We start from the raw sequence: 10626 nt of genomic DNA, 5'->3' as shown, positions 1-10626 counted from the left end.
CCCCGCTTCGCCGTAGCGGAAAGGACCCGTTTCGGGCAGAGCTAGTCCCTCCAATTCAGAGGGAGTCCGCCATTGCCGATGGCGCCACCCCAGAAGTCAATCTTTCCCAACATCAGGGTCTTTTCCAGGGAGTCTTCTCTTCTCATGAGGTGACCAAAGTATTGGAGCCTCAGCTTCACAATCTGTCCTTCGAGTGAGCACTCAGGGCTAATTTCCTTAAGAATTGATGCGTTTGATCTTCTTGCAGTCCATGGGACTCTCAAGAGTCTCCTCCAGCACCATAATTCAAAAGCATCTATTCTTCGGCGATCAGCCTTCTTTATGGTCCAGCTTTCACTTCCATACATCACTACTGGGAAAACCATGGCTTTAACTAAAAATAGGGAGGGGAAATGGATGGGAAACTTATGATCATGCAGTTGTTGTTGGTCTGGAGTGATAACCCCAATTTGCCTCTCCCGGTTTCTCATTTCTCTATTCTTAAAAACTCCCGCAAAATGTGTGTGGCAGATAACATAACTATCTGTGTGGTTTTGTTTGGGTGCTTCATATTCTTGCTGTTGTTTTCATGTTTTGTAACTGTTCCTAAGGGATTTGGGAAGTTGGGAGAGTGACCACTGGAGGGCAGGTAAGCCAGTGTGGGAGGCAGAAAGGAGGAGCCTTGAAGCAGTGAATGAAACATACTGCTATGGGGAGTTTCACACTTCTCCTTCTATCCAGGACAGCAAAAGGCATTACAGTGGTACCTCGGGTTACATACGCTTCAAGTAACGTACACTTCAGGTTACAGACTCCACTAACCCAGAAATTGTATCTCAGCTTAAGAACTTTGCTTCAGGATGAGAACAGAAATAGTGCTCCAGCGGCACGGCAGCAGCGGGAGGCCCCATTAGCTAAAGTGGTGCTTCACACAGTGGTTCTGTGTGTCTGTTCCAGATTTCATGCTCCGGTTTCTTTAGGGACGTTTTTAATATTTGATGTTTTATCGTGTTTGTAATATTGTGTTGGGAGCCTCCCATAGTGGCTGGGGAAACCCAGAGAGATGGGCGGGATATAAATTATTATTATTATTATTATTATTATTATTATTATTATTATTATTAAGCAAATAATCTGTAGGAAAATGAGAAACTGAAGCGGACAAATTTGCTTCTGTAGAATGAGAAAAACTCCTGATGGATCTAGGGTCAGCCTTAGCATTAGGGCAGAGAAAGACTATTGCCTTAGAAGGCTGATGCTGGAGTGATGGGGAGTTTCAGCAAGTGTGCGCACGCACACACACACACACACACACACACACCACTCCTCCTGGAAACCATGGAAAAGATGGGCAAATCTGTCCATTTCAGTTTCTCATTTCTTCCCTTCTTAAATTCAGTTCTCCACATTTCCACATCAGTTGGTCATTTTCTAAAAGAACATCCTCGTGAAAATTCATGGGCATTTTAGTGTGAATGTCCCTCCTAATATATACATTTTTATGCTATTTTGCCCAATACTCATATATCTGCAAACTAATTTCCCCTAATATAACACATTTTTTATTTCATTTTCTCCAATATATGCCTTTCTACACACACTTTACCCTAGTAATATGTGTTTTGGTAAACATTGCTTGACTGGAAAATTGCATTGCAAAAATCAGAGAATTGCACATTTTGAAGGATGTCTGTGCTTTAGTTGGTATGTTGCAACAGAAAGTGTGAATTAGGTAAACTTGCCTTTCAATGCAAACTAAATGGAATTTCCCCCTCATCCCTGTCAGCATTCCCCTCAGTAGGAGATTAGGGCTGTATGTGCCACATGTTATGCAAACCAGGAAGCTAGGCGCTGCCCTCAAATTGCCAGTGTTGAAAGTAGTGGTCACTGAATTATGGATCAGTCGATTTCTTGTCCAGATAAGTCTTGCGTGCTTCATTTAAGTTTTATTCATCAGTTCATCCTATCCCAATGTGTGATAAAAGCACTTTAAAAACTACGTGAACATTTGCATTATATTTGAAACAGTTTCCCTCCCACGAAATGTGCATTTTGTACATGCTTTGTGCATTTTATGCATGTTTTGACTTAGCATATCTACCTTATATGCATTTTGTTATGTTTTTGCACTGAGAACCGGATCATAGTATTTAGTGTGCTATTGAAAACCAAATGATACCTATGTTCCATTTCCAGGATGTGCAAATTACATCGGCTCGATTAAAAAAATGCAGACTGAGCAAACATTTCAAGGATCTTTATTAAGAATAAGTTGTTGTCAAAGCATTAAATCCTATAAATGAGATGGAGGCAATGGGGTAGATCCAGCTAACCTCTAATAGAATAAGGTTGTCCTCACACCATTCCCTTCAGTTTTTCTACCACTCAAGCAGTCAGTATCTATAGATACTTAGTGTGTGAAGAGGCTATCCAAAATTCACAGGCCAGTCTCACTGGCCATCCTACCTAGGGAATGTGTGGTTGGCACCGTTCCAGATCCCCATTCTTCTTGAAGAAACCCAAGTACAGTGGTACCTCAGGTTACATACGCTTCAGGTTGCATACGCTTCAGGTTACAGACTCTGCTAACCCAGAAAAATTGCTTCAGGTTAAGAACTTTGCTTCAGGATGAGAACAGAAATCATGCTCCGGCAGCGCAGCAGCAGCGGGAGGCCGCATTAGCTAAAGTGGTGCTTCAGGTTAAGAACAGTTTCAGGTTAAGAACAGACCTCCGGAACGAATTAAGTACTTAACCTGAGGTACCACTGTACTCTGGAGATACCAAATGCCTGAAGAGGGTTTACATTTTTATTCAATTCATATCACAGTAATTTCTTCCCTCGTTCAGGTTTGTTGCAATGAATAGCTATGCTACCGTGTGTTTTGTATATGGCTGCAGATCCCTCAGAGTTTGGCCTAGCTAAACTGTTCCTGAGGCCTGGTTTTCGCCATCTCGGGCCTCATTCTTCACATCTTTCTCCTGAACAGGTGGTATACAACCTTCTTCAGATTTCCCTGCAAAAGGAAAAATAAACAATGGTTGGGGAAAATAATTGATCAACAGAAGATCAAACTCCTTTTGCAGGCGATCTGATTAGTCTCCCAATTTTTGTTTTCCATCAAAAGCAGGCCAAAATCCTTCCACCCTGGATTCTTATGGTACTCCTCATGCCCCATTGAAGATGGGGTCCTAAGCTGCTTCACAGGAAGTTCTCTGAGGCATCCAAGGGGAGCAAGTATTCCCTTCCCCAGCTCACATTTTTGAAAATGCTTTATCGCAGTGGCTTCTGCAGTGAGGCCAGCAAGGCTCCAGCCATCATGTCTCCTGTACCAGAACGCTGCATGAACTAAAAATGAATTTTAAAAAATGAAAAAGGAGGATGGGGGACACATGGCCCTTCAGATGTTGTTGGCCTGTAATGCTCAACCTTGACCACTAACCACTATGGATGAACAGATCTGCCCATTTTGGTTCTCCCAGCTTCTCATTTCTCTGTTCTTATGATTCAGTTCTCCACATTTCTCCAGCAATTGGCAATTAAAAAAAAACAAAACTCATGAAATGTTGTGTTGCAGATAACATAACTATTCATGTGGTGGCTCTTATTTTAATGTTTGATAAAGCCTGGAAAAGCCAGAGGATAAGTTAGTAAGGGAGTGGGGAGGAGAGTAGGGACCCTGGAGCACTGAGGGGACAAGACAGCTGTGGGGAGTTTGTGGAGGACCTCTGATAAGAGAAAAATGCCCCCTTTTAATAAAATCCCTTCTCCATATTTTCATCTAGCAATTGCACTACTAAGGGCTGTAGGTTCCCAATCCAGAGCTGGGTATCCCCCCTTTCCGAAGAGAGCCCTGAACTCACTTCCTTCTAGTTCATTTGCTAGATGAGTGTCCAGGAAAGCACATCGTAGACCAGGTGGCGTCCATTTGTGCTGGGCTGCCTCTGTGGTAATGTGGAAGACGTTCTGCTCTGTAGCATTGTAGACAGGCCACTGTTCCTCATTCGGCGCAGATCCGGAGGGATTCCTGTAGAAGCAACAAAGAAATCAGAGCTTTATTACAGCCTCAGACTGATTTCAGGGTGAGGATCCAATGCTTGAAGAAGACAGAGCTGACATAAAAGTCAGAAGCAAGTAGTCATCCCTAGAACATTTTCAGTTCTGAAAACCACAGATCTGTTACCAAATGGGAACATTTAGATTTGCATACACTGAAATGTATGTGCACATGTTGTTGTTTTTTACGATGGTTTAATGATCCAGGTTCCGCCATTTACTTATGTTTATTTAATTAAGTGGATTGTCAGATGTCGAAGCAGTTTGCAGGAACAGAATAGACATTTTAAAATAATAACATTCAGAAGTTTACAAAAAGTAATCCAAAAAATTAAAAAAATTAAAGTATAAATAAAATCAGCAGCTGAAAATATTATTGTGAGTCTGGGGGAGGGTAACCTGCATGATGCCGGCGTTCCTTGTAATTCTTGGGGTCCAAGACTTACTGGGGGTTAATGCTGTCAGCCTCTCCATCATAGCAGCAGGTTGTATATCTATGTGTGTGTAAATAAACCATATATCCTAAAGACACAGCAGTCTTCATCCCAAGGAAACCAAACCAAGGTGAAACGCCTGGAACCCTGAAATCTAGCACCCCTCAGATATTGGGATGGTGTGCAATAAGATAATTACTTCATTTATTTTTAAAAACATAGTAAAAGGCATGTTGGCATATATGGGCAGGCATACTTAGTCCTTGGCACAGAAAGGTGAATACCTTACCCGCTTCTGGCAAACTCCGCCCAGTATCGCATCACTCGCCGGCTCAATTCCACCTCCGCCTTTGATGGGTCTTTCCGCAATGATGCTGCCAAGTTTCCAAACAAGTAGGGGATCTCTGCTCCGTGGGGGGTCCCTATCCACTCTGGCCAAGGAAAGCCAGAACTGCGGTGGCTGAAGTAGAAAGCATAAACTGGGCTCCCAACTTCTCTGGCCTTTGCAGCAAACTCCATCATTGGGCATAAAAGGGGATAATCTCCCAAATACTGAATCAAGGCCAAACGGTACCGCTCTGGCCCTTGAAAGTATTCAGCATACTTCAGGGCTATAGCCCTCGCAACCTCTTCTGTTTTCAGAGTTTCCAGCACCCGCTCAAGAAGCTGCTCCCAGGTCAGGATCCCATCATTTACTTCAGCACTAGGAAGCATAAGGTATGCCATGAATGAGTCTTCATTAGCCGTGACACCAGTGAGAATGGGTTTGCCTTGAATGCCTCTCTCCAGGAGCTTTCGGGGGTCATCGGTGAGAAATTCCCCATCCGCTGTTACTGATCTGATACCACAGAGTTCAGAAAGTGCATGGCTCTCAATTTCCTTTCCCTGTAGGCAGCTGACCATTGCACTGTGGTTAGTTTTAGGACACCCCATGACCTGACTCAACATCACTGATTCTCTTTCAGCCTTTTCAGGATTCCTCCAAATCCAGCGGGCAATGGGAACTCCACTATGAAGCACACCACGGGCAACAAGGGGTTGGCTTGCCGGTGAAAGCAGGTGAAAACCAACTGAGGCTGCTCCAGAACCGAGGCCAAGGAGAGTCAACTGAGCTGGATCCCCGCCAAAGACAGCTGCATTCTCACTCACCCATTTCAGAGCCAGATGTTGGTCCCACAATGCAACATTTCCTGGGGCAGCTGGCGGCAGGTACAGGAAACCTAACATTCCTAAACGGTAATTCATGGAGGCCACAATGACATTCTCGGTAGCAGCTAGTAAGCCTCCATTTAAGACATCTGCTGAGGCTGAGTTCATGCTAAAACCCCCACCATAGATCCATAGGAGGATGGGCACTGGTGTGACTGGTCGTGGATGGGGCACCCAGATGTTGAGGAAGAGGCAGTCCTCTGAAAGTGGTGTGTTTGGAGTCCATATGGGTCGATCAGGGAGGGAATCGTTATTAAACTGAAGGCAAGAGTTGCCAAAGGTGGTGGCCTCCAAGACCTGGCTCCACGGCTGATGTGGAACCGGCTTCTGGAAACGCAGTTTGCCTATGGGGGGCTCAGCATAGGGGATGCCCAGGTAAGCGGTCACAAAGCCAGGGCCAGCTGGGAGCCGTTTGCCTCTAATAGGACCGCTGCTGGTGACCACCACAGTATCATCTTCAGAGGCAGAGCTGGAAGCCAGGAGGAAGAGGAGGAGGCACAAGGAGGAGGGTGAAGTCCGGAAACAAGGCATAGCGGCTGCAGCTGAAAGAATCAGAAATAGGATCATAGAATCATAGAATCATAGAGTTGGAAGAGACCACAAGGGCCATCGAGTCCAACCCCCTGCCAAGCAGGAAACACCATCAGAGCACTCCTGACATATGGTTGTCAAGCCTCTGCTTAAAGACCTCCAAAGTAGGAGACTCCACCACACTCCTTGGCAGCAAATTCCACTGTCAAACAGCTCTTACTGTCAGGAAGTTCTTCCTAATGTTTAGGTGGAATCTTCTTTCTTGTAGTTTGGATCCATTGCTCCGTGTCCGCTTCTCTGGAGCAGCAGAAAACAACCTTTCTCCCTCCTCTATGTGACATCCTTTTATATATTTGAACATGGCTATCATATCACCCCTTAACCTCCTCTTCTCCAGGCTAAACATGCCCAGCTCCCTTAGCCGTTCCTCATAAGGCATCGTTTCCAGGCCTTTGACCATTTTGGTTGCCCTCCTCTGGACACGTTCCAGTTTGTCAGTGTCCTTCTTCAATTGTGGTGCCCAGAACTGGACACAGTACTCCAGGTGAAGTCTGACCAGAGCAGAATACAGTGGCACTATTACTTCCCTTGATCTAGATGCTATACTCCTATTGATGCAGCCCAGAATTGCATTGGCTTTTTTAGCTGCTGCGTCACACTGTTGGCTCATGTCAAGTTTATGGTCAACCAAGACTCCTAGATCCTTTTCACATGTACTGCTCTCAAGCCAGGTGTCACCCATCTTGTATTTGTGCCTCTCATTTTTTTTGCCCAAGTGCAATACTTTACATTTCTCCCTGTTAAAATTCATCTTGCTTGTTTTTGCCCAGTTCTCTAATCTGTCAAGGTCGTTTTGAAGTGTGGTCCTGTCCTCTGGGGTGTTAGCCACCCCTCCCAGTTTGGTGTCATCTGCAAATTTGATCAGGATGCCCTTGAGTCCATCATCCAAGTCGTTGATAAAGATGTTGAATGAGACCGGGCCCAAGACAGAACCCTGTGGCACCCCACTAGTCACTCTTCTCCAGCATGAAGAGGAACCATTGATGAGCACCCTTTGGGTTCGGTCAGTCAGCCAGTTACAAATCCACTGAGTGGTAGCATAGTCAAGACCGCATTTTACCAGCTTCTTTACAAGAAAGTGTTTAATTTAAAAAGGATCTGTACTATAGAATAACAGCGGTAACAATACATTGAAGACAAGTAAATTATTTGGGGGAGGGTGGTCCCAGAGCCCTAGCACCACCATCCCAAAGAGGATAAAATGGGCGGACTTTGGTACTCTTTTGTCCTGTCCTCCCCCAATGTCTCACTATCTGAGCTGGCTCTCTGCCTGTTGCGTTACATGCAGGGAAACCCATGTGGGGTTCCTCTCTGTGTAAAGTCTTCAAGCTGTGCCTGTGCGCGCCTGACAAATCTGCCCCATTGTCAAAATTTATCTTTTCCCCCACCTCTAGTCTCCGTTGTTGTATCTTCCTGGCTGAGGGGGAAAAAACGGAAGAAAGATGGCCATCGGTCAGGGGTGGTCTAGTTGAAATTCCTGCATTGCCCCAGGGGTTTGACTAAATGACCTTCAGGGGTCCCTTCCAACTCTACAATTCTCTGGTGCAGGCTTGTGCAGAGTTTTATGCACAAGTTGGATGCAAGGGGTCCATAGGATTGCAGCCCATCTTATGCACCCTGGGCTCAGGAATAATTACCACTGATCATGATGAGACTAGATTGCTGCTGTGCAGTCCTGTTTCTTGAATAAATGTTTTCCTTTTCGGATAATACAGAGCATGGTGAAATCACAATAAATAAAACCTCCCCTTCAGTAGTTTCAAGCACTACTACAGGTTCCACATAATATCTGTACCGCATTGTTTACTGTGACAGTAAGTACATAACACTGCACTTCTGAACTCCCCGCCTATTGCAACAAAGCATGTGCCTTTGCGAGACTCTTTTCGGGCACCTGCTAAAAGCATTCTTCTTTAGGCAAGCGTACCTAGATGCTTAGGAAGTTGAAGTAATTTCAATCTTAATATTTTAGCTTTTGTATGTTTTAAAGTAGGATTGTTAATTTTTCTTGATTCTACTGCTTGTGGTTTTTTTGTTTTTTGTTTTGGAAAACCACTTTGCAGGTTTTTAAAAATATTTTTATTAAATAAATAAACAATAAATATAAATAAAATAACACAAGCCATCTCTCGATCATGTACATCTATCCTAACAGCTACACCCTAAATGGAGAAATTGAAGAGAGTCCCCTTCTTGTTCAAATCTGCTGGGGCATCCACACCCAGTTACTCAAAGCATCGCCAAACTGTACTATTGGTGAAGCTTCTCCACAACTACTGCTGTACGGTTGGGCAGAAGGGGTTATCATTCAAATCTCCAAAGACCTCCAAACCTCCCACAAAAAGGGGTATGTGTGGATAGGTGGGAGTATATATATATATATAAGGTGGGTGGGTGGGTGGGTGTGTGTATATATATATATATATATATATATATATATATATATATATATACTGACACTGCTAGAACTCAAGTTTCTGATTTCCATTCCTGTGGCAGATCTTCTACCTATTCTCCCTTTCTCATTCATTTTTTAGAGGCACTCTGATTTGTGGTCTAGAGTTGCTGTGGTTCCAGTTTTTGGTAATTTTCTGAGTCATCACCCATGGCCAGCTCACATCACATTTCTGTTCCTTACAGACTCACCCTGATGGCGTTCTCCTGCTCCTCAGTATCCTCTGCAGCTCACTCTGAAGAGGAAATTTAGGTACTGCTGAGGATCCAGAGACTCTTATGAAAAACACCTGGGCGTGTGAGCATCTGCCCATCTGTACGTATGCAAAAGTCAATGACCGACTGGCTTTGCTCACCCAGTGGGAGGAGGCTACATCTTGGCAGGATCCGAATGTATGTCAGGGGTCAGAGAGACTTTGCTTTTACATAAATTGGGGGAAGGTCAGGGGGAAAGACAAAGGGCTGCCTCCAAAATAAGTCATACTCAGAGGAGACCCACTACAATTAAAGGACATGACTGTGATAGGACCATTGATTTCCATGTGTCCACTCTGAGTAGAACTTAAAAGGATTCAGCCCAAAGTTATTGCCATCCTCCTGTCCTTTGGCAACGGAGTAATACCAGTGTCCACAAATACAACCAACCAGTAGCCTGGCTCTCAGAAGAAGATGCAGTGCTTAAGTGAAAACTTGTGTGATTCGACTTCCGGGTTAGCGTGAAAGGCTAATGGCGGATTCCCTCCGAGCTCCGGAGGGAATCGGCTCTGTAGAAGACGGGTCTTGCCGCCGTGGCGATGCAGGGACCCTCAGAAGCTGCATGCCGTGGCCAGAGAGCGCTGACTTCTTTCTTTGAACATTTGGACTTCAAAAGTAACAACCCGTGAGTAGTACGGAAATTGGAACTAAAAACCCTTTTGGGGGGGGGGAATTTGGCACGATCGGGGGAGGCGTTAAAAGGAAGTCCATCTCCCCGTCCTGTAGATAAATTAAAGCAAGAATTAGATAACTAAGGTCGAGAGAACATTCTTCTCTTTATCGGATAAAAGCTACTAATTTCACAACTTGGCAGTATAAGTAATCTTGCTGGAGGACAAGAATCGATTTTAAGAGCTGAAGTACAACCCCCCAGGACCCGGGAGTGATCCGCGAGAGAGCCTGTTGAGGAGACATAAAGAGTTTGACAGCTGTCAAATTAGCTGTCAAAGTTGGGGGGGAAAGTTTGGCTTCTGTTATCTTTGCTGGTTATTTTTGTTACAATTTGATTTTAAACTGTTCAAAACAAAGAAGAATAGAAACAAATTAACTTGACTGTTGGATTGGAGCTGGAAGGAATATTAAGTAACCAGAATCCCTCTAGAAGGGGTTCTGAGACATTACAATGGCTGCAGGTGGAAAAATACAGGCTGAGCTGGACAGAATGTTTTTTCTCTTGGGAAAGTTACAAGGTCAGAGTGAAGCTTTGGCTACAAATGCTACAACTTTGAATTTAAAAGTAAACAAACTTGCTGAATCTGCCAAGGACTTGACTCAAGAAACCTATGCAGCTGAACAAGAAGAGATAGGTGCTGTTTCAGAGGAGTGGGAAGGAGGAGCTGAAATGCCGCAGATGACAAAGGAGAGCCAGAGGCCTGCTAAGATGGATATAAAGAAAAATAAGACTTGGATGATGAGAATTTGGTTTGAATCAGAGAATGAAGAATGGAGGGATCTTCCTATGGGGAGATCTGAAGACCTATGGATTACAAATCTGAGCAAGGCGAAAGTTGGAGCTTTTGGGACATCTGGGACATTTGGGCTTAAAAGGAACAAGAAACAAGATTTGGGCTCCACTTTTGAATATGGAGGTCTGGTTGGAAGAAACATAGACCCCATTGGGACAGAGCTTCTCCGAGACTTGATGTTTA

At 44.4% G+C, this 10626-nt stretch overlaps 1 protein-coding gene across 1 annotated transcript; it reads right to left on the bottom strand.

Annotated features, from left to right (window-relative positions):
* Positions 1-2773: 2773 nt before the first annotated feature.
* LOC308580673 (cholinesterase-like) lies at positions 2774-9071 on the bottom strand. The gene is made up of 4 exons (XM_081182666.1): positions 8915-9071; positions 4758-6219; positions 3842-4005; positions 2774-2994 (listed from the first exon to the last, which is right to left on the bottom strand). Exons 2-4 carry the CDS (start codon positions 6206-6208, stop codon positions 2900-2902), a joined length of 1710 nt encoding a protein of 569 aa, XP_081038792.1. The 5' UTR covers positions 6209-6219; positions 8915-9071; the 3' UTR covers positions 2774-2899.
* Positions 9072-10626: the final 1555 nt, after the last annotated feature.

The sequence above is a fragment of the Podarcis bocagei genome, assembly GCF_964188305.1.
Source record: "Podarcis bocagei genome assembly, chromosome: 2".
In the NCBI taxonomy this organism is placed as follows: domain Eukaryota; kingdom Metazoa; phylum Chordata; class Lepidosauria; order Squamata; family Lacertidae; genus Podarcis; species Podarcis bocagei.
Note: the sequence above shows the minus strand (reverse complement) of the source record. Positions and strands in the feature narration are given on the sequence as shown.

Bases quoted from the DNA above. Each gene is read 5' to 3' on its own strand.
- LOC308580673 (XM_081182666.1), bottom strand. From the start codon at position 6,208: ATGCCTTGTTTCCGGACTTCACCCTCCTCCTTGTGCCTCCTCCTCTTC. The intron at 4,006-4,757 runs GTAAGGTATTCA...TTGCTTCTACAG, and splicing joins GCGGAGTTTGCCAGAAGCGG to GAATCCCTCCGGATCTGCGC. The intron at 2,995-3,841 runs GTGAGTTCAGGG...TTCCTTTTGCAG, and splicing joins AGCAAATGAACTAGAAGGAA to GGAAATCTGAAGAAGGTTGT.